The following is a 24,070-nucleotide window of genomic DNA, read 5'->3' as shown; positions in this document are numbered from 1 at the left end:
TTTTTTAAAATCTCATGATTTAAGTCAATCTCATGAGTTTTTTACTCCTGCTTATTGAATGTTCAGGTCTGACCTGGATTTTATTCTATTCTAGCTCATGTAGCATCAGCAGAATTGTTAACTCAATTCCAATTGCAGAACCTTTATTATGGGTGACTACGCCTACTTCAGAAAGATCCCAGCTTGACTCTCCAGTCCCAGGGTAGGTTTGCAGGACGAGCAGCTCAAACAAGCATCTTTATACTTGTACACTGAGAAAGACTTGCTCTGGAGTCACTGAGACACACAAATTACAAACCCTATTGATACTCTTACTGAATAATTTTTCTACCTAAAGCTGCAATTACAAGGAAGTGGGCTAGCTCCAGGTGAATTGTTTGTAAAGCTTTCGCACCAAAAAAGGTTTTTCAATTTATCATTCAGAAGGATTTAGTTCATATCCCATGCTGAGTCCTTCACTATTTTAAAAAATACCAAAATAGTCACGTTTCGGGTCTTGAGTCTACTCCGTGCTTCGCCCTCCCTCCCTACACTCCCCATGTTTTATTCTTTACAAACAAACTTCATACAATAAGCTGTGTTGGCACTGAGTCAGTATCTCATAATCAGTACCACTTATCTTTCTTTGGCTTGCTAGAGGTCCTCAGTAACATGCAGAAAGAGAAGGACCTGTTGACCCTGAAAAAATAATAAGTGCAAATCCTTTGGGGGCAGGGCAAATATTTTTGTTGCATGCCTGTACAGCACCGAGCCCAGTGGGGTCCTTGTCCATGACTGGGGCTCCCACGGTCTACAGAAGTACAAACACTAAGATCCACGTTCTGCATCCCCTCCTACCTTGAAGCAGAGATGGCTGAGCCACTACTTGCCTGAAAATACAGTGGACTGGCTGGGTGCTGGCATGTCCTGTAGATACAATATGATGCTTTACATCCCACCCTCAAAGCATAGGTGGGTCGAGGAAGCCAATTCAAAACCACTGTGCTTTTAGTGCTGGCATATACTGCATGTGACACCAGAGCAAAGAGAGAAGGCAGAAGGAGGGTAAAGCAAAGAAAAAGAAGGTGCGGCACAGCTCCCCATCTCAAAAGCAGAAGGGAGCACTCCATCCTCTCTCTCTCTTGGAAGAGCAGAGCTCCTCTTATGCAGTGAGAGCACCCTCTCCTGTTTCAATCCCCTAACAGTAGAGAAAATACTTGATAGTTGGGGAATGGGGGCAGAAAGAGGTAAAGTGCCTGAAAGAAAGGCAGAGAAATGAGAAAAGTTAGAGGACTGAAAGGAGAAAATGGAAATGGGGGTGGTAGGAGTAAGATACCGCAGGAAATAAAGGAAAGGAAAGAGTGGGACCAGAGGCACAGCACTCCTGGGCCCAGCAATCTGGAGCGGGGAGAGGATCTCACAAGATTTGTCTGTGCCCAGAGTTGCACCTGTTGAAAGGCGTGATTTTAAACCAATTTAATGCCAAAGATGTAACAGGCCCTCTGTGTGCACTTTCGCTGTGGTTAAAACAAAGCTTAATGTGGTTTAGCTTAAATCCATTAGAAGCAGGTTTGAACTGACTTTACGTAAGCCACTCTTCGAGCAGAATAAGAGCATCCAGCAATTGAACTAAACTAGTACAAAGTGTGTGAGTAGAGGAGGCCTCGGGCAACCCTGCCACAGAAGGGGGATTGCCTCTCTGAACCCTCTTATTTCCAATCTGAGCCCTGAGTAGAGGCAAGTAGACACCAGAGTGCGGAGGGGACACGAAGACAACGGACGCTCAGAACTCACCCACTGTCAGGAGGCAGGCGATTGCTGGGGGGGGGGCTCTGCTCTCCCGTCCCCTACTGGCAGCTGCTCTTCTCAGACGCCAGGGGGTCACCGAGCGCCCGTCCCTTTTCCTGCAGCTGCCTCTCTCTCTCTGTGGGTCCCGGGCTCGGGAACACATGTCCACGCCCCCTTGGTGACCCACCCCATTGTGTGTGGAAAGGGGCAGCTGAGGGGGTTCTCCATCCTCCCCTCCCCCGCTTTGTCTTTGCACTAGGGCGGGAGAGAATTTTCTCCGTGATTCTCCTGCTCTCTGGGGCTGGCTGCCCCCTTCTGGTCAGGGTCTTCGTGGCCTAGTGACTCACCCAGTACTGGGTCTGAGCACAAACGGGGGAGCCTCGATGAGGCTCATGGATGGGGGGAGCATGTCTCAGTAGCCCACCCACACTGAGGCAGCTCCTGCTGCCTGCCACAGCAATAATGGGGGGGGGAGGGAGAGAGAAAGAAAAAGGCGGGAAGGCTGCCACCAAAGCTTGCCCCTCATTGGTCAGAAGAGGAGCTGAGGGCGGGATTCTTGCTGGTACATCTCACTGGAAATGGAGCGTGTCCTGCTCTCAGCTTTACACCTGGAGCTGCGTTCCTGTGATTCCGACCACAGCCCTGTGTGAGCAGACAGCTCTGATCAGCACGGGACTCTCAGTTCACCCTCAGCTCTGCAAAAGCAAATAGACTGGCACAGCATTGCAGACTCACTCCTTGCTGCGCCCCCGCCCCCCGTGCATACAGTTCAATTCAAGACTTCATGGGCATGGTAAACTCTAAGAGACCGTTTTACTGGCAGTTATCTGTCAGAAGTAAGATCAAGGCCAATAGTACTAGGCATTGTACATACATAGAGTCCTGGTCCTAAAGAGTTTACCATCTAAATAGACAAGGGACACAAAAGGAAAGGGGGGAGACGAGTGACAGAAGCACAGTGAGATGAAGTGATTTACTCAGGCTCCCACAGCAAATCAGTGACAGGGCTGGGAATAAAACCCAGGTCCCTTGCCACTCACTTCAGTGCTCTATCCATGGGTCATGCTGATTGTACATTGAGGTAGAAAATATTTACTGTATGTTAGGAGAGCTGGGCCTGATTTGAAATTCCCACAAAACTTGCAAAAGGACAGATATGGATCCAAAGTTTACAGCTGGTCTGTCTCTACAATTAATCTGCAATCTGAGCTATGTGCACCACAGACTTTGTATCTTCTTTCTGCTGCTCAGTCCCATCTGCAACAGTAATTTGTGGTCTTCCCCACACACAAGAAATTCTGCTCTCTCAAACCACATAGTACTTGCTCTCTGGTCTTCCTTTGCATAGAGCAGGCTCTCAGGAGTCAGGGGTAAAGTGCACCACGTTCCCTGCTCCTCTCCCCTCTGCAATCTTCATATTCCAGTTTGCAACATAGAAAGAGAGATATCCAAGATCCTGCAAGTGTCTTTCATTCTAAAGCCATTTTAATCATTCCTGCCAAAATTTGTATTTCCAACCTAGCTGTAGCTGTGGTTTAAAAACGACACCAGCAGCCAAGTGAGTCAGACTGCTGCAATGTTAGAAAGCACAATATACAGAATGCAAGTTGCTAAAAGCCGGACAATTTACAGTGGGAGAAGAGTGTGGTTAGGAGTCCTTAGTAATAAGAGACAGAGACAAACAACATCTTGCCTTCTGTTTTCCCTTCATCCCCAGCAGATGAGACTGTGGTTCTTTTCCCCTCTCCCCCCTTTTTCACTGCCTACAGTAGTTTCCCACTGATAGAATGGGAATGCACCAGGACCCTTTTTAAGACACTCAATTTACTGAACTCCTCCCCAAATGAGTAACCTCCAAGGGGTTAAGAAGGGATTCCCCTCCCCCCATTAATTTACCATGATTGGAGAAAGTATCAACTCTGCATGCAAATTTGATTATAAGGAATGATTAAGACTGGATTTGAAGGAGCAAAACAATTGGCCCACCACAAAACAAATCCATGGGCTAAGTATATAAGAAGATCTGAGTCAGCAAAATGAAGAGGGAAGGCAAAGAGAAGATAGAAGGTTGTCAGAAGTAAAAGGATATTAGCTAGCAGTTGTGGTATCCAGTGCTTAATAGCCAAAGCTTTACAATTCTTCAATCCTAAAACCATTAACTACTGCAAGGGTCGAGAGCCTGAAAACGTATCAATAAGGGAAGTGGAGTGATAAATGTTCACTGTCATATAGTCAAAATACCTAAAAGACTCAGTGAGTTAGACTGAGAGGCTAGAATGCTAAAGCCATGGTCCAAGATCATCAAATGTTCACTGATGTTCAGCCAGACTCTGTGTTTACCCATTCAGAATTCCACGCTTTTCTTCATTCCTCATCCCTGCATAGGAGTTTGTACAGTACCCTCTTCCAAGTCATCACTAGCCGAGGACTTGCAGGAAGGAATCATGCACAATCTCTTCTAAGCAGAGGACAAGTTCTCCAAGAATCTTAGCTCTGCTTTGCTGGTAGCTTTGGCAGGTAGAATCACCAGATCTCATATAATGGGGGCTTTCATTTTCATAACCAGCATATAAAATTTATAGTCACATGGCAATAAATTGATACTTCAAATGGAGGAAGGGCAAGTTTCTGGCATGTATTCCACTGCAGGAAACTCATGTCACAGCACTCAGCTACCTCAAAAATTAAATTTCTCAAAGAAGAATAAGTTCCTATAGGCCAGCTCTGAAACTTTCTCTTAATGGTCTGAAAAAAGACAAACATGTTGTTATTCTTCATGAAACTGAAAAAGAAAAAAAAATGGTTTCCTGTTTGCCTCCACCTCCTTTCCTTGGTTAGAATATATTTACCTTCAATGTCATTTCTCACCTATTGCATTATCTGGATTTACTGTTTGGCTACATCTACCCTGTAGTACAAGGGCATACAAAGACTAGAAAAATAGGTGATGTTTTAAAACACATTAGCTAACTTTTTACATATTGTTCGCCCAATCCTGTGTTTATGAAATACATGAAAGAACAGAGCCACAAACACCCCCTCCCTCTCTTCCTACCAAGAGGCACTTCAGCCTGATACACTGTACATTTAATCAAAAGCTAAAACCTCAACTGACTTATTTTTCTACCCTTTGAAATGTTCACTTCAGTCTTTTTAAAATATTCATTTACTGCATATCATCGGAACAAGAGATCCCAGATTTTTTCTAAGCTATTCTCTGTAAGTCCTACATTGCAGTTTGACATGGTTCCAAATCATATTATTTAGTAATATTCAAGTCTGTCTTTACTTTGAATACTTCTATTTGTTTTAAGATTATTTGTAAAACCACTCCACTGACAATTTTACCTGTTTTATATGTACCTATTTTATATGTGCTTAAGTATGAGAAGTCACACTGTGAAATGTAATTACATATACCTACCTAATTGTGCAAGACGCACAAAAATGAATGAATGTTTGCTTTAAGAGACATGTGAGTTCTTCAGCTAAGAGTTTGCACTGAGTAATTTGAGTGTGAATGGCTGAGCAATTGAGGTGGGTGTAGACGGGGGAAATGACTGAACAATTGGTCTAAGTAAGGGATGTCGAAACATGATGAAGAAAACACCAGCCTCATTTCAAACGTTTGAGGGAGGAAGAAAGGAGTTAAGATAATCATTTTTACCACTCAACTGGATGAAGAGGGTCCACCCTGATAACTTTGAAGTCAAAGGACAAAATCTGATCAGGCTTGCAACAATGTGGGTGATTAAGGATCACACCCAATGCAGATGCAGCATGACAGAGCAAAAACCCATAGACTTACATGCGGTCTTTTTCCTATAAAATGTGACAGAAAAACGAAGGCTGGAGGTTCGGGTCTACATCACCGTACCAGCCAGAACTTTGCTCCTCACCCTCGTGCTACAGTCACCTGGCCAGTGACTCCCACAAGCACCAAGAGGCTGGTAACTATAACATCTGTGAGACTCCTATGTATGTTTGTCCGTCTCCCTGTCTGTGTGTATGAGTGTGAATGAAAGTACCATTGAAACGTGTCAATGAAGTATATTTTGTTAACAAGAATCTCTATATTTGCAATATTGATACAATGTTGATACTGTTTTCCTGGTATTTGCATTATTAATACTATTTCACTAAGTAAAACACAATATTGATATTGTTACAATGGTCATACTGTTTTCTTGGTATTTACATTATTGATACTATTTACCAAATTTTTGTATTCACAATAAATGTGGCTTGTTGCCTTATCTCCTGAAAAAGATCCTGTGATATTTATTATTTGAACAACAATACCACTTATCTCTGAGCATAGACAGGATTTAGACACCTTTACAGATACAAGCCGGACACAGTAACCCCAGAATTGACAATGGCCAACTAACACATTTCTAAACTCCACCCATTTTGCTAGATAGAGTCCAAGAGATTCCCGTACGGTTGCATAAGCTTGTCTTACAATTTCCTGCCACTGCCATTATACCAGTGGCATCAATGGCAGGGGTTCTAGTGTTGATAAATTATTGGAGTGTTTTACTACTGTGTTATCTAACCTCAACTCAATCTACATAGGAAGTCACGGAAGAAAAAAATGCCAGTGGTTGCTGGTGTCTTGTTGTATTAGAGCTGTACTGGAGTGGTCATGCAATTGTAAGAAGTGTTAAGACACAGCTCAGTGTAGACAAGGCCTCAGACAAATTTGACTGCCCTCTCTGATTGGTTGGGGGTGGAGAGCTGGTACAGGGACAAAGTGTCAGATAGCCAATATGATCTGTTTAATGCCAAAGAGGGTATTTCCTTACGCTCCATGCTCCACTGAATCTAAAAATCCTGGTCTACATTTGTTTGCTGGCATAGATTTGATGGTTAGGGGTACGATTTTTTCACACTCTCAACCAACACAGCTATATGGGCAAAAGCCTGAGGCTATGTATACATGACAGATGCTACCAGCACAGCTACAGTGCTGCAGGGATTGTTCCATCACTGTAGTTAATCCAGCCCTCCGAGACACAGTAGCTAGGTCAATGGAAGAATACTTCTGTCAACCTAACTGGGTCTATCATGGGAGTAAGTCAGTTTAACTATGTCTCTTGAGATATGAATTTTTCACATCTCTGATACGTAGCTAGGTCAACTTAAGTTTCAGGTGTAGGTGGTCAGGCCTTGGTGTAGATGCAGTTATACTGGTAAAAAAGTCCTTTTGCCAATATAAGCTGCATCTCCACTAGGAATTTTTGCTAGTATAGCTTTATTGGTATATCTATATCTGTCCATCAGTGGGCACCTGCCATGCCTCAGTACCAAGTTTCTCCTAGCCCACCAAAAGCACTTAACAAGGTACAACACAACCTCATGTACCCTGACATATCTTCCAGCAAATTGCCCTAGGAGGGCAGCAAACAGGAGAAAGGACTGTGACCAGATAAAATTCTACTGTCAGAGCTCCATGAGACACAAGCTTTAAAACTTTCAGGAGGACTCACTGGCATGGACATTTTATTTTCCAAGACCTTATCTCACTTGAAAACTTTTGGGAAAGGATGAGGAAAAAATGCAAGTGAGTTTTCACATATCAGAGATGGCTGATAACTATTTAATTCTTGCTTATGCCACATGCAGTTTAACTATAAGCACAACTGAACTCCCTGTGATGGGATAACGTCTATTTTAACAAAGGGATATCATAGACTATCAGCCACATTATTCTAATTTCTTAATAGGGAAAATTTCTTTATCCCAAGGGAAAAATAAGAGGCATTGATTAACATACATGAGCACAAAGTCAAAACCATGGCAAAACAGAAGTTGCACAGATATGATAGAGGCAAGAGCAGAAGAGAATGGGAATGAGGTGCTGGATACATCAGAACTGACTAGTTTGGCTCAGTGCTAGGAGTCTGACTTTCAGGGAACAAATTCTATCAGCATTCAGAAGCACGGACAAAATGTTTCTCCCAACTCCCTTCTTGCAGACTGGCCTCACAGAGGCATCAGAAGGAAAGATTTAAACTGCAGCCTACAAGAATGATAGGAAACTGCAGGGGGAATCAACACTGTGTTCAATTAGCATGCTAATTAGATTGGAATCTCAAAACTAGAGAATCTTCCGAGCAGCTAGGTTAGAACCATATGCTGGAACATCATTAATAAGCTGTTAATAGAACAACTGCAAAACTGGCTGCAAATCTAACTTCAGAGACGGGTTAGAGCCATGTATCCTGACATTTTATTTTAATTACTTACTACATCAGGATCTCATTAAAATCAGGATCCCAAAACTTCAGTCCTTCTGCTTCCTGCCTCTGCATAATCAGGAGTGAAGCACTTTGGAGCGATGGTGATGTGCAATACAGGCAGCAGAAGCCTCACTGCTTCAGGCAAGGAGATCTGAACAATCAAGAGTTGGATTGCTTATGGGTCACTCTGTGAGACCTTCTTCTTTGAAGAAGTTTTCCTAACTAGGATGGCATGTGCATTCACTCACAGAAACACACCAGCCCATGCAGAGAGAGAAAGGAGAGCTCAAGTTATGGGAGCTGAAGGCTCCATGAATTCCACAGGGGACTTCGCTATGCCAGTTTAAACTGGGAGGCATACAAATACTATGGTGATGGGCCCCAGTAAAAAACCCTGCCAGGAGGCAGAAACGAGTGATTTTGGTCAAGATTAAGGATGACTTTGCTCCAAGAGAATCTATGGATTGAAAGGAGCCAGCCAATGGCTACAAGAAGCATCAATATTTTCAGCTATTCCATATAAACCCAATAAATAATTCATAGTTACATATAAAGTCTGCACCATGGATGCTGAAAAGGCCTCCAGGAGATCAAGCTCAATAGACCTTCTTTACCTCTTAAGCACAAAAAAAATCCCTCTTCATATCTACAGCAGTCAGTCTAGAAAGTCCATGTTCTTTGGGGATATAATTTAACTTCTATGTACAGATGAAAGGCTGTATTATACCCTTTTCCATGCTGATCCATAGACTAAATTCATTGTGTGCATCCCAAATGGCAGCTCTTCAATTAGATTAACCATTCAAAGGATTCCCTCTAACTCATCCATGGCAGGTCTATGGTGTTCTTTAGTTTAAATAGGAGAGGTTTTCTAACAGAAATCAGTCCCAAGCTTAGACTGCACATTGGTCTGTTTGTCTTTGGAAACCTCCAGATGAGAGTTTAAGCTCTTGCATAAGCAGCTCTTGTCTTGCTGTTCCAGATGCTCAATCTCCAGTTGTTTTCCCCATGTTAGTTCAGATTATGCAGCTTTCAAACAGGCAAGAGCTCGGGGGGATACTCGCCATAGCAATACTTTGCAATGGGGTCTCTGTAGGTGTTTTCGTGCTGCACGCTCTGTTGAGAAGAGAGGGAAAAGCCCTTAGGAAAAACATGTGCTATTAAAAAGCAGCTCTCCAGTGTAAAATACCTCATTCCTCTCCCACAAAGGGCAGAAACCAGTGGTGTTTATATGGCAATGGTTGTTTCACAGACACACCATCATCGCTAAAAAAAATGTAGCTGCAACATTACAACACACGGTCACTGAACTGTAGCCAGAAGCTGATTTAGATGAAATACCCAGGCAGGCGAGAGTCAGACTGCTCAAGTTCCTGCACACACATTCTAATCAAACACATTTGGAAAAAAAACAAACAAAACAAGCCAATGCTTGAAACACAATGTATAGCAGATGAATCTAAGATTCAAGACACCGGATCCTCCCTCCCCCAAAGCTCTGTAGACATCTGGATCTACATCTCTCATTTAGGGTTCAGGCATCATCTCTACTTTGTAGTATGAGCTCCTGCTTAAGTACACCATAAGGGTATCATCAGCCTCATCACCTCCCAACAGGTACAATGTTTGCTTAGAACAAGACGTCTGCTAACCAAGCAGGCTTGAAATGGTGGCAGTTTTAATTATAGGTACCCAGCACTGATTTGTTTATTTTTAACATCCATTAGAATTTCTACAGTCAGCAGAATACAGTGGTGGTTACCCAGATGTACTGTACTGTGAAATAAACAATATAAGGTTGCTAAAGCTGCTGGGGAAACAAGCACACTAATGTACTTGGCTGGCCACACGCCAGCCTCCTATTCCCTTTATAGCACGTCTCTAGTGCTAAGAAAAAGTCAGTGTCCATTTCTGTACTGTGCTAGGAGTGCATTATGCTCCTAGTTTATGAGAAAGCTACTCACTTGTCCCCCAAGACTGGCTCCCAAGGACAGCCTCAACACGTGCACATATAAGAACTATACATTCATAGCATCAATACCACCCTTCTCAGACATTTTTGGCACCTCCCTTTCCTCCTCCACGTCACATGCCACAGTATCTGACCTGTGATGAAGTCCTGCATTTGGCCAAGCACAACTCAAAGTGATCTTCCACAGCCATGAAGAGGTTCTGGAAAGCGATCGCTGCCCGGTTCAGGAAACGCTCCAGAAGAAGTTGCTGAGAGAGGCAGAAACAATAAACACCTAGGTTAGTTAGTTAAGAAATGGGAATGGAGAAAAGTGCATTTCTTTGGTAGCATACACTGGGAGTTTGCCAATTAAGATTACAGCAGAACAGTTTCACTGAACTGTTCTTGTTACATTGTCTTTATGAAGGTTTATTACCCATACTTTCTCAGTTCTTCATTTTTTTAATAATAGAATTCAAAGCAGCCTTGCATTGGGCCTGCTTAACGGAACATAGGGAAGTGCTGCAGTGCCAGTAGTCAGCAAGCATAAAAGATGGTTGAAAATGAGAGCTTTGAGTCATGCAGAAAGATGTTCTCGTGGCCAGTGCTTTGAGGTGGAAGGAGGAAATCTGGGTTCATTTCCTGACTCAAAGTCCCTAAATCTTTATGCCTCAGTTTCCCCTGATGCCTCATCAGTAAAATGGGGAAAATACTTCCCTTCTGTACATCATAAGATGATTCAGCAATGTTTATGAGGCACTCAGATGCTACAGGGATGAGGATGGTAAGATGATTTGTGTTAGAGTAGAACAGAGTAGTTCATTCAACAGTGAAGAATCAGGCCTCTGCTGTTCACATACACAGTGCCAAAAGGAACACCAAAGAGCAGGCATGTAGTGCTTACCCTGGCATGCTGGTAGCAGCAGTCGTCTTAGTTTCACTCTATTGCTGCTCCACCAGCACCTTGGGATACACACTACATGGAGGAGGACCAAAGGAGCAGAGCTTCCACATGGAAGCCTGAAGGGCATTAAAAAGATACCAGTTTTGTTGCCCATCTGCACCTCTCTAGGGGAGGTATCTGAATGTCAGGATAGCCAAAGGGTATAAGCTTGTAGTCTAACAGTGACATCTGTTGGCATCCCACATGCCTGACACTTGGTTATTACTGTGTCCAAAAAGAAGTTTCACGTGCAGTGAAAAGTTATAAGAGGATCCTCTGGGATAAGAGATATAATACAAGCACAGAACACTGCTATTACAGCTGGTTGCAAAAGACTTTGACGGAACTGCATTCTGTGGAAAATGGTTCTGTCAAAGCCAGAATATTTCATGAAAATCATGTCATTTTGCCAGAATTTTATTTTTGAGAAAAACCAGGTAGAGAGTTTTAACAATGTCAAAAACATCCAAAACAGATGGAACAAAACACTGATTTTTTTTCTGTTTGGAAATGACTGTTTGGAATTTTTTTTTTAATTTTATATTATATAAAAAAGGTTAACTGAAACATTTCAGTTTTGTCGAAAGGAAATGTATCAGTTTAGCCCACGATAATGGTGTAGTGAGGCAGAGTGGCCTCCCTCTGGTACAGAGAGGGTTTACGCCCCCTGGTGGGCACCTCCAACCCCACACCCCTTGCAGGAAGTGTGGGTGGGACAGAAAATGTAGGAATAGGGCTATGTAGCTCAGTTGTGGCCAGACCAGGGAAGGAGGCTGGCAGATGTCCCTCCCAGGAAACTAAGTCCTCAGCAGAGCCTGCGACCAGCAGCAGGGAGAAAAGGCAACCCACTGCTCCAGGAGATGGAAGACCCTGGAGAGAAACCGGAGGAGGGGCCACCTGACCACAAGATTGAGAGCCAGGTCCCAGTGGCAGTGGAGCAGTGACAGCAGGAACTGGTAAGAAGGAGCCCAGGGAAACAAGATTTTGATCTGGTTGTGCTGCTGGGACATGAGGCAACAACCACACACTTCCCTGCCAACTCAGTGGTGGGGTCGCCCGCCGCTACTAGGGCCCTGGGTTGGGACCTGGTGGAGCAGGATGGGCCTGGGTCTCCCAACCCGTGTCAGGGCTGGCAGCACATGAACCTTTAGGCCAGAAGGCTGGCAACAAAGACGGTTTAATTATTGCTGTTTCTCCCAGCCAGGAGGCTGAGGGCTATAAACTATTTAATTGCTCTGCCCATGCCAAGGGGGCAAGAGCCTTAGCTCATTGCTATCTGCCCTAGCCAGGAGGCGGAGGGCCATAGACTGTTGAAGTGCTTCACCCACACCCAGAGGACCGGAGGCTGGACTCTGCTGTGCACCCCAGCCAGAAGGCTGGGGCTACCAGCTGACTGTGATGTGTCGATTCTTCCTTGCTGGAGTCCTAAGCTGATATCTGGGTGATTGTGCAGCTGCAAGGTAGAACGGCCGATGGACATACCAGCTCCCCGACGCTCCCATGAAGCGGCGCCCTGACACTGAGTGGGAGGATGGTTACAAATGGGTTTTTCAAAAATTTTCTCTCATAGAGAACTTTGAAGTGTACAGGTCTCTTTCTTAATTGGAATGAAGACATCTCAAAACCCCTTGAAAAAATGGGACTTTCCATCCTCCACATCGCTCTAGCTGTTATATTTGTATGACAATTTCTTACATAGTCCTAGCTGGCTTTCCCTGTTTTCAGGTCCCCCCCCCCACGAGTGCACACTTGACCAGTTAGCATCTCAGGACGCTCAATCAACTGAACAGGATAAGAACGTGAAAAGCAAGAGGCACTCCATGCACCTTGTTGGGCTGCAGACAGCAGGAAACGCAATACTCGTATACACTGCAACAACCATTGGGCAGGCAGTTGTCACAACTATAGAGCTTTGTACTAGGCACGTTGACATTACAACAGCCATTCACCAACAGGTCCTTCCTGTCACAGATGTAGCCTGAAAAACAAAGGAAAAAGTAGTAACAGAATCCACTCCTCTGCAGCTCTCACTAGAGCGGGGTCCTGGAAAGCAATGGAACTGTAACAAGGCGTGCATGTACAAAATTAGGACCCTATCATTTGAGAACTGGCAAGTTTGAGGAACACTGCTATACATCAGTGACTGATATGACCAGGTGGCCCAGCAGATGCTTGTGGGAGGTAACGAATCTTATGGCCGGTCTGTCTCAAAACTCAATACTTTATAGATGAATATATTGTACTAAAATACATTCTAAGGATCAAAACTTACTTTCTTCCAAAATTTTCCACAGTATTTTATTTTGGGAGGCAGGAGTAAGGGTAACTTCACCCACTACTGCTCCAGATAGAGCTCTGCCCCTCTCAATCTGAAAAAAAACCCTATCACACATACACACCGTTTAGTGACTGCAGTAATCACTGGGCTGCCATTGCAGCTCGAGTCAACAGACCCAAGCTAGCTTTAATATTGCTACCTGGGCTATTGGAGTAGCAAAGCCATGGCAGCAGGAGCTGCATCACCTCCACATTTGCGGGAATGAGTAAGTTAGGAACTTTGGGGAATGGAATTCAACTCCTAACTTGACTCTCAATTTTTGCATGACGAATGATCTCTGGTCAAAAAAAAGCCCAGTGCTGGAATAACAGGAGCAAGGTGCATTGGCAAAGTTGGGGGGAGGAGGAGAAGCTTGTACTATACTTACTTGCTTTCACAGCGTCTGCCTGTCTTTGGAAAATAACTAGCGCATTCGGAGGGCTTTTGCAATCTAAACAATAATAGCAATATAACTGAGGAGATTGGCCTCTCACAGTGAAAGCACTGCATTCGCCCATGAATTTCACACACACCAACACCAAGTAAATCTGGGAGTCACTGGAATGCAGCATTGATTTCTGCATCTTGTATTCCCACAAATCTGCCTTTAAAAAAAAAAACCTGGAAACTGCTTGAATTGCCAGTCACACCCAAGTTGGTTAATTTTTTATATTCTTTCAACTCTATGGTCACAATCCTTCAGACACTTATGCATACATTTAACTTTTGAAGAGTGTGTAGTTCCATTGACTTTTAGGAGACAAGTCACATGATAGACGTTAAGCACATTTAAATGTTTGTAAGATTTGCAATCATAAAACTATGACGTTAGTTCAGCGTTTGATCAAGTAATGAATCATTTTCAGACAAGCCAAAAGTAAGAAAAAAGGAGGTGTTTATAGTGTATCTTTGAAAGAAAAACTGCATGTATTTTATCTCTAATGGATGTAGTTATGAAATATGCCCTATGCATTCCTATTGGGGCAGACTGGCTAGATATATTCAAACAAATTTAAAATGACCATTTGCTAAGGATGAGTGGCTAGTGATCTTAAGAGTTTTGTTGCAATAAATACAAAGGAACTAGGGTGGAAATATATCCTATACCTAAGCCATCTCACATGATGATCTAATTAGAAGCTGAGGAGGGGCAGGGTCAGCTTCAGAAGTTGGATGGGATGCCATCAGGGCCATTTAAGTGCTGCAGAACATGAATCCTGCAGAACACATTCTACTTACTTCCCCAAGTCAATACTGAACCAAATTCCAAGCATGGTGTTAAGGGGCCTTCTGAAAAAATACGTAAAAGTGAAATTACTGGTGTTTTTGCTGTCCTGGTTAAATTCAAATTTCAAGTAGCAATCCTTCCACTCTCATGCATTCCTACTACAGTACGTTCTTCTGTTGTGGGAAACGTCTCAAATACTCTTTTCCTTCAATAGAGCACCATCTCCAGATGAAGTGAAGGGTGTTCAGGAAAGTCGGCAACTAACTCTGGTGTGCTGTTAAGATAGTTGTTGCATTCACTCCAGAGGTGAACCTACAGCCAATTCGAGACAGTGTTCTATTGTAAGAAAGTAGCATTTGAGACATTTCCCATAACAGAAGAATTTACTCTAGTGGGAATGCACAAGAGTGGAGGATATTGCTACTTGAGGGTCCCAGCAAAGATCAGAGAGTACTCACAGTGCTGAGCACTATGGGTTGCAGAAGAGGCTCTTACCCAGCTCATCTGTAATGAACAACTTCCCCTGGACAGAATTTCTGCATTGGTTACTCAGCTGACTGCTATTTCCCATGCTGAACTGAACTTTCCACATGATGGGCTGCTCACGTTCTGGTACTTGGAGAAGATTCCGATCGCGTACCATCCTTTCTTCCTGCAAAGGAACACAGCAATGCAAGTTAACACTCAGTTCCCTTCTCTTATTCAACTCTGCTCTCCCGTCCCTCAGCTGAGCTCATAATTGTTGCAAGTCCCAAGACAGAAAGGAAGCTGCAAGAAACTAATGCAGTCTGAGATATTACACCAACAACAGTTGTTTACCATATACTATGGGTAACATTAAACCAACATCATAAAAATAAAGGGGATTGTAGACATTGCAGGAACACTTAACACATCGTAACTCAAATTATTTCAGGCCATAAAAGTAGCATTCCCTTCACTATGTAACCAGCATATATTACAAGTTGTTTCACCATCTTCCTAGTAACACAAAGAATGCTCTCTCCTTTCCATCCCCTATCAGCCCTCTTTACAAAGCAGGGACAGAAGAATAAAATGTGCACTTCTACACTACCTTTCATCCAAGGATTCCAAAGTACTTTGCCAACATTCCCTTTGAATTAAGCCGTGCAGCCCACTCTTGGAGAGGTTTATTAAATATTGTTGTTCCCAGTTTAAAGATGAGAGAAACTGAGGGCAGATAGCATTTAAAGCCTATCTGTCCACTAACATTGGGTGCTGAACTTGAGACACTGCGGGCCAAATTTTCATTGGTGCAGCCTATCTATGACTTCAGTTGAGGTCAAAGAGAGCTGCCATTTCTCAGCACCTCTGAAAATCAGGTCCTGCCAATGTCTGGCACCCGAAATTACTGGCCACTTGTAAAAATGTGGTTTAGTTTAACTGATTTACTCAAGGTCACACAGGAAGTCAGTGGGGCAGTCAAGGTAGAAACCAAGAATCCTGACTCCCAGCCTCCCTGTTCTAGTCACTAAAACACAGTCCCTTGCAAGATATACTAATGCTCCAGGTCAGACATTCAAAGCTGCTTTTTCTACATCATCTCAAATAAAGATGTTGCGATACGTGATGAAGGCGGTTCAAGAACAACTGAGCGAGGTCCATTTAAGGATGGACAAATACTTAAAACATTTAAAGATTGCCTTTGGAAAACCACCTTACACAATGCACCTTTAAAGCTGCTCTGCAAACCAAAATAATAAGCACATTCCAGGTTTTATGTGGGTGCTGCTTAAAAAAAAGAACAGGTGTCAAAAAAATGTAGGCCTCACATTGGACTTATCCTAAGAGTCTAACAATTCGAGGGCAAGAATCATCACCAGGAGTTTAATTATATTTTTCTTTAAACAAAGATCTAATTGCATAGATTATTTTTAACAAAGCTCAGTTACAAGGAGGGAAATGTCCTCACCTTAAATAACAGAAGGTTAGTTTATTAAAAAATAAAGACTTTACACATGTAGAGATTTTCAAAGTCACCTAAGGAACTTAAGTAATCTACTCTCATTAGTTTTCACCATTTATTATATTTGCTTTCTTTCTGCAGCTTATTGAAGTCCCAATCCTCCAAACAGATTTACGTATGCAGGCTCTTATGCCTGCATGGCTCCTATTGCAGGATAAGGGCCTTTTCCTGGAGCAGTTAGTTTCACTTTTTGTCTCTCATGTACAATGCTATTGTCCTGGGTGGAACAGTGGTTCACAACAGCCTTTACAAGAAAACACTTTGATCCCAAAAAGATTCCAGTTGCCCTTTAATTCCCATGAACATATTGCTATGGAGTATTACTGATGTAAAACTTTTACTTTACACAAAATTTCAGGTTCAGGCTCCAAATTAAGTGACAGCACCCTTTAAATCTTACTGATGATGCTGGTGTAGATAAGATTTTGAGATCCATCATTATCACAAGTTTAAAAAAAAAAAATCTTAGCATTTCAGCATCTGTATTTGGGTCACTCTGCTAAACACCATAAATAAATTACAACCTTCAAGAGAAATCTCTTTTAAAATCCCTTATGTTGTGCTGCAAGTTTACATGACACTTAGCACAGGATATGGGTGTTCTCTACCTCAAGGAGCTCACAGATGAGGGGCACAAACATGCAGCCACCACCAGGTGCAGTACTTACAACAATTTGTAGTCATACAATGGGATTACTGCCAGCAGTAATAAGCATCATGTCTGATGTTAAGTGTTTTCCTAAGATTGGCCTTGACCTACAGAGAAGGATGAAATGGGGCAGTGAGGAGGGAAAGAAGAAGAAAAGCAATACTGACCTGTTTGAAGGTACTGGTAAGGAAATAGATGAGGGAGAGTCCAAATACAATACCCAGGACCCAACGCTTCCTCAGCAGCCTGCGCCACACCATTGACACAAAGTGCACCATGCCCATACAACAAACCTTCACTAACACTCCTCTGCTCTGGAAGTGCTGTTTTCCCCCCTTGTTGTTGCACTAGCTACACTAGGTTCAGATTCTTCCTGGAGTTTTCTTATTTACCCTGCAGCTGCTGCCCTTGCTAGTTTATGGGGGGACCAGGGGAATGAAAGGAACCCCCAGAAGCAAAATAATTGTTCCAGGATTGCATTAATCAGGTGCAAACCTAAGCAGCTTGAGAAGCCTCTGGAGGAGATGGAAGAACACTAAAAAAAACCTTTAAGGAAAGGAAAAAAAAAAGCTAGAACTTAAACACTACCAAGGAGTTTGGGACCAAACCCAGAGGGAAAAGCCACAGCTCCTCACCTGTGTGAGCACACATTTAAACAGAGCTGTTCAGGGGGACAAACGCTTCAGGGCGGTTCTGTAGCCTTATCAAGCAAATAGATGGAAGTCTCTGCTGCCGCCGCCAGCGTTAACTCTCTTCACACACAGCCCGAGCCCGAGGCACCCTACCAAAACAGACCAAGGGGAGGGAACCTTCGACAGGCCGAGGAGCCGCCCCGCCCCTGGAAAGGAAACGAGCCCAGCCGCCGCGCCCTCTCTCGCCGGCCCCCCGCCGCCGCCGCGGCATCCTCCCAGACAGAGCAGGCGAGGTGGGGGCGGCCGGGCCCTGTCTACACAGGCGAAGGGGGAAAGAAGCTGCCCCCTCCCCCCGGTCTCAGCACAGCATCACTCACAAGGGCCTGTTCGCTCCCCCGGTCGGGAGCAAACGTGCTGCTAAACTCAGCCCCCGGCCCCGTCCTGCTACTACCAGCAACCTCAACAAGCCAGATCCAGATCCAGCCCCGCCCCGCCGCGCTGCTTCCGCTCCAGCTCCCGGCACATGACGCTCGGCGCCGGCGGCCCGAGCCGGATCGGCTGCGGGAGCAGGGGGAGGAAGCCAGTTACTTTGTGTCTCTCCTGGAAGGAAGTGGGGGGGAGGAGGAGGTCGGAACGGAAGTGGCAGGTCACGTGAGTGGCTGCTGTGTGGGTCTGGCCGGCTGTGCTGATGGTGGGGCTGGATCGGGTGTGATCGCGGGTAGGTGCAGGACGGAGCTCCCAGGCCTCGCTGCTGCTTCTAACCGGGCGTGTTTGTGCGGGGGGAGCGGCCGCATGGGGTCTGTGTTTGCTGTGCTGCAGCGTTCAAAGACGGGGGAAATCCCTTCCCTTCCCTTCCCCTCCCGGTGGAATTGTTCAGCCGCCTCTGCCAGCCCCTGTCGCATTTCAGAGCTGCTCACAGCGCTGGGCGCCTGGGCACATCGTCAGTCCCTGCATCTCAAGCCGAACAGTCGGTAGGCTGAGCTTCCTCGGGTCCCCTTCACACCGCCCGCGGGTCAGGCCTGCTCTGGTGCGTGCACTCCTAATGAACAGACATGAACGGCTGCAAGATAGGTCTGCCGTTTTGTTCCCTGTTTGTACAGGGCCTAGCACAATGGGTTCCTTGGCCCGGACTGGGGCTGCTAGGCTGTACTGAAATACAAATGATTAGTTAAAATAAAAACATTTCTTTTGCAAATACAGCCCCATTACAGCATTCTATTCTAATCCGCTTCTTTCCACCTAACTGTTAGTGTGGTTCTCTGCGTCTGTGATGTGAACATTTGAATACTGTGCTATCTTGGACTCTCCGAAGTGCTCTGTTAGCAAGATGTATGTAGCCTGATTTGTTTTTTCCTGGTATAAATACTAGTTATCAGCCTTGGTGTGCATATGGCACTGCAAGTGCAAAATCATGATATGTCACGGCATGACATGGAACTGTCCAATCCAGACAAAACTCAGTCATTCAGTGTTTGTTAGGTGTCCTCTGAGATGACAGCTACTCCAATGGCATGTGGATTTAGGTTTGTAGTACTGTGTACAAGGCCAAAAATCAGCTGTCATCAGCTAGACAATTTTGGTTCTGAATCCTTTGGGGTGCTCTTTACTGCCCCCATTATGGCTGATGTCTAAAAGGAAATCCCTCTGCGAAGCACCATGCTTGTCTTTGATAGGAGAAAACATCTGAAAAGACAAATTGATGGATAGTCACCCTACAGCACAAATGAGTGGAGTGCCAACAGATGGAGCTCAGGGCTGGGGGGGTCAGGAACTCCTGAGTGCTAATGCTGGTTCTGCCACTGACTTCAACCCTCATCCTGCCATCAGACCTGCATGGGCAGTTCTCTGCTATAACATGGAGCCCTGGGGCCATGCATAGGCACAGGAGTCTGCCTGCATGGATCAGACTGGGGCCCTGAGCAGGTCACTTAACCTTTCTTTATCTCGCTTCATTGGTAAAATGGGGATAATATTGTGTATGTAGCTTGCAGGGGTGTTATAAGAATGGTTTAACATTTACACAGCAGCTGGGGAGAGAAAAAGTAAAGTGTTGTTAAAATGCTAAGTATTGTTACTCTGATTGCAACTTCTATTTTATTTGGAGGGGCAGGGTGAGTGTCTTTTGTAATGTATTCTGAACCCTAACACACAACCTTGGATTAAAAAAATGTATTTACAGAAGGGCTGCCATGAGATACAAAGAAGATGTTTGTAATCAGAACAGTGCTTGTAGTTTAGTGGTTCTCACCCAAGGGTATGTGTATCCCTGGGAGTACATCAACTCATCTAGATATTTGCCTAGTTTTACAACAGGCTACATAAATAGCACTACCAAAGTCAGTACAAACTAAAATTTCATACAGACAATGCCTTGCTAATCATAGAATCATAGAATATTAGAGTTGGAAGGGACCTCAGGAGGTCATCTAGTCCAACCCCCTGCTCAAAGCAGGACTAACCTCAGCTATATCATCCCAGCCAGGGCTTTGTCAAGCCTCAGTTTAAAAACCTCTACAGATGGAGATTCCACCATCTCTCTAGGTAACCCATTCCAGTGCTTCACCACCCTCCTAGTGAAAAACTTTTTCCTAATGTCCAACCTAGACCTCCTGCCCTGCAACTTGAGACTGTTGCTCCTTGTTCTGTCATCTGCCACCACCGAGAACAGCCTAGCCCCATCCTCCCTGGAACCCTCTTTCAGGTAGTTAAAGGCCACTATCAAATCCCCCCTCATTCTTCTCTTTTGCAGACTAAACAAGCCCAGTTCCCTCAGCCTCTCTTCATAAGTCCTGTGTTCCAGCCCCCTAATCATTTTTGTTGCCCTCCGCTGGACTCTCTCCAACTTGTCCACATCCTTTTTGTAGTGGGGGGCCCAAAACTGGACACAGTATTCTAAATGCGGCCTCACCAATGCCGAATAGAGGGGAATAATCACTTCCCGCGACCTGCTGGCAATGCTCCTCCTAATGCAGCCCAATATGCTATTAGCCTTCTTGACAACCAGGGCACACTGCTGACTCATATCCAGCTTTTTATCCACTGTTACCCCCAAGTCCTTTTCTGCAGAGCTGCTGCCTAGCTCGTCGGTCCCCAGTCTATAGCTGTGCATGGGATTCTTCCTTCCTAAGTGGAGGACTCTGCACTTTTCTTTGTTGAACCTCATTAGATTTCTTTTGGCCCAATCCTCCAGTTTGTTTAGGTCACTCTGTATACTATCCGTACCTTCCAGGGTATCTACCACTCCCCCCAGCTTAGTGTCATCTGCAAACTTGCTGAGGGTGCAATCTACCCCATCCTCCAGATCATTAATGGAGATGTTGAACAAAACCGGCCCCAGGACCGACCCCTGGGGAACTCCGCTTGTGACCGGTTGCCAGCTAGACACGGAGCCATTGATCACTACTCGTTGAGCCCTATGCTCTAGCCAGTTCTCTATCCATTTTATAGTCCATTCATCCAACCCATACTTCTTTAACTTGCTGATAAGAATATTGTGAGAGACAGTATCAAAAGCTTTGCTAAAGTCAAGGTATATCACGTCCACCCCTTTCCCCACATCCACAGAGCCAGTCACCTCATCATAGAAAGCAATCAGGTTGGTCAGGCATGACTTTCCCTTGGTGAATCCGTGTTGACTGTTCCTGATCACCTTTCTCTCTTCCAAGTGCCTTAAAATGGATTCCTTAAGGACCTGCTCCATGATTTTTCCAGGGATTGAAGTGAGGCTGACCGGTCTGTAGTTCCCTGGATCCTCTTTCCTCCCTTTTTTGAAGATGGGCACTATATTTGCTTTTTTCCAGTCCTCAGGGACCTCCCCCTGTTGCCACGAGCGTTCAAAGATAATAGCCAATGGCTCTGAAATCACATCAGCCAACTTCCTTAGCACTCTCGGGTGCATTGCATCTGGCCCCATGGACTTGTGTATGTCCAATCCTTCTAAATAGTCTTGGACCCGTTTCTTCAGCACTGCGGGATGTTCGCCTCCTTCCCATTCTGTGCCACCCAGTATAGTAGTCTGGGAGCTGATCTTGTCTGTGAAGACAGAAGCAAAAAAGGCATTGAGTACCTCAGCTTTCTCCACATCCTCCATCACTAGGTCGCCTCCCTCATTCTCTAAGGGGCCCACACTTTCTCTAATCTTCCTCTTGTTGGCAACAAGCCTGTAGAAACCCTTCTTGTTCCCCTTCACGTCTCTTGCTAGCTGCAACTCCAGTTGTGCTTTGGCCTTCCTGATTTCATTCCTGCATGTTCGAGCAGTGTTTTTATAATCCTCCCTAGTCATCTGACCAAGCTTCCACTTCTTGTAAGCTTCTTTTTTGCGTTTAAGTTCGCCAAAGACTTCTTTGTTAAGCCAAGCTGGACGCCTACCATATTTGCTATTCTTTCTGCACATCGGGATGGTTTGCTCCTGCACCCTCAATAAGGTCTCTTTAAAATACAGCCAGCTCTCTTGGGTTCCTTTCCCCCTCATATTAGCCTCCCAGGGAATCCTGCCCATCAGTTCCCTGAGGGAGTCAAAGTCTGTTTTTCTGAAGTCCATGGTCCGTATCCTGCTGTTCTCCTTTCTTCCTTTTGTCAGGATCCTGAACTCGACCATCTCATGGTCACTGCTGCCTAGGTTGCCACCCACTTCTACTTCCTGTACCAAATCTTCCCTGTTTGTGAGCAGCAGGTCAAGAGAAGCACGGCCCCTCGTTGGTTGCTCCAGCACTTGCACCAGGAAATTGTCTGCGACACTCTCCAAAAACTTCCTGGATTGTTTGTGCTCTGCTGTATTGCTCTTCCAGCAGATGTCAGGGTGATTGAAGTCTCCCATGAGAATCAGGTCCTGTGAACTGGAAACTTTCCCTAGTTGAGTAAAGAAAGCCTCATCTACCTCATCCTCCTGGTCTGGTGGTCTGTAACAAACACCCACCACGACATCACGCTTATTGTTCTTGCTTCTAAGTTTAACCCTATTCTATATACTATACCCTGAAATATAAGTACAATATTTATATTTCAATTGGTTTATTTTATAATTACATGGTAAAATGAGGAAGTAAGCAATTTTTCAGTAGTAGTATGCTGTGACACTTCTGTGTTTTTTATGTCTGATTTTGTAAGCAAGTAGTTTTTAAGTGAGGTGAAACTTGGGGGTACAGAAGACAAATCCGACTCCTGAAAGGGGTACAGTAGTCTGGAAAGGTTCAGAGCCACTGGTTTAGAGTGTCACCAAAGCTCCTGAATGGAATTACTTTCTTGGAGCTCATGAGTCCATCAGCCCATCTGTGTACTCTCTGTATAATGTATTTTCACCCATGTTCTGTGTGCAATTTGTGGTTGTCCCAACTCTCTCTCTAATTATGAAAATAAAGGAATGTCAGAGGGAATGACTTTGAAATGCTAGGACCCTCTGTCACCACTGGTTCGTATCCAGGCCGTGTTGACTCAGCTCTTCATCCTTCTGAGATGTAGGACAAGACACACACGTGGACTGTAATCTTCAGGATCAGGCTTTACAAACCAAGGTCCTCTCTGGTTTTTGTAGATATTAAAATCCTGTGGTATTCTTTAATAGTAGACGTTTTAGCCAAAATATCTCGTCTCTCCTCACTGGTTTGTCACTTAGCTCCACCTCTGAGCTGGCTGCATTTCAGTGTTGTAAGTTGCAGGACCAGGACTTTATTATGTAATGGATAAAGACTGTATTTGACACAATTTGCATGGTTTCTGCTTGCTGATTTTAATCATTTTAGTCACGATTAAATCAGCAAGCAGAGCCTTGATTTAAATCATCTATTTTAATCATGTTTTGCATTTGTACTTTCTAGTTATTTTCCTGTTTGAGTTTTGAGTTACTACAAAGAGAATTTTTTCCGGGTGTCTGGCTGGTGAGTCTTGCCCACATGCTCAGGGTTTAGCTGCGATGTTTGGGGTAGGGAAGGAATTTTTCCCTCAAGACAGATTGACAGAGGCCCTGAGGGTTTTTTGCCTTCCTTTGCAGCATGCTGCACGTCATTTGCTGGTGAATTCTCTGGTGGATTCTCTGTACCTTGAGGTCTTTAAATCATGATTTGAGGACTTCAGTAATTCAGTCGTAGATTAGGGGTTTATTACAGGAGTTGGGTGGGTGAGGTTCTGTGGCTGCCTTGTGCAGGAGGTCAGCCTAGATGATCAGAATGGTCCCTTCTGACCTTAAAGTCTATGTAGTCTAAAGAAAGTCATTCTCCTTTGTTGGTTCCCATTAAAATATGTTGATTTGCAGCTACATAGAGCCTTTACAATAAATTTGTTGCTTCTTTTTGCTAATCTGGAGAATACACAATGTCTATACACATTCATTTAAGCAATTGTATAGTTTAACTTACA

The 24,070-nt window shown here is 44.4% G+C and overlaps 2 protein-coding genes across 2 annotated transcripts in view; one reads left to right on the top strand and one right to left on the bottom strand.

Annotated features, from left to right (window-relative positions):
* Window positions 1–5,960: 5,960 nt before the first annotated feature.
* On the bottom strand, window positions 5,961–18,228 carry SPRING1 (SREBF pathway regulator in golgi 1). The gene is made up of 5 exons (XM_067550150.1): window positions 17,255–18,228; window positions 14,947–15,103; window positions 12,733–12,884; window positions 10,119–10,232; window positions 5,961–9,128 (listed from the first exon to the last, which is right to left on the bottom strand). The coding sequence occupies exons 1-5, from the start codon at window positions 17,369–17,371 to the stop codon at window positions 9,045–9,047; spliced, it is 624 nt and encodes a 207-aa protein (XP_067406251.1). The 5' UTR covers window positions 17,372–18,228; the 3' UTR covers window positions 5,961–9,044.
* A 12-nt stretch (window positions 18,229–18,240) lies between these two features.
* RNFT2 (ring finger protein, transmembrane 2) overlaps window positions 18,241–24,070 on the top strand; it is a 39,483-nt gene continuing 33,653 nt past the window's right edge. Inside the window, exon 1 of the mRNA XM_067550149.1 lies at window positions 18,241–18,437. The gene's annotated coding sequence lies outside the window, so the exon portion shown is untranslated. The remainder of the gene's footprint in view (window positions 18,438–24,070) is intronic.

The sequence above is a fragment of the Emydura macquarii genome, unplaced genomic scaffold (genome assembly GCF_026122565.2).
Source record: "Emydura macquarii macquarii isolate MOO-44397 ecotype Brisbane River unplaced genomic scaffold, CSIRO-AGI_Emac_v2 contig_1254, whole genome shotgun sequence".
NCBI lineage: Eukaryota > Metazoa > Chordata > Testudines > Chelidae > Emydura > Emydura macquarii.
The sequence above is the reverse complement of the archived record's forward strand: the minus strand, read 5'-3'. Positions and strand labels throughout refer to the sequence as shown.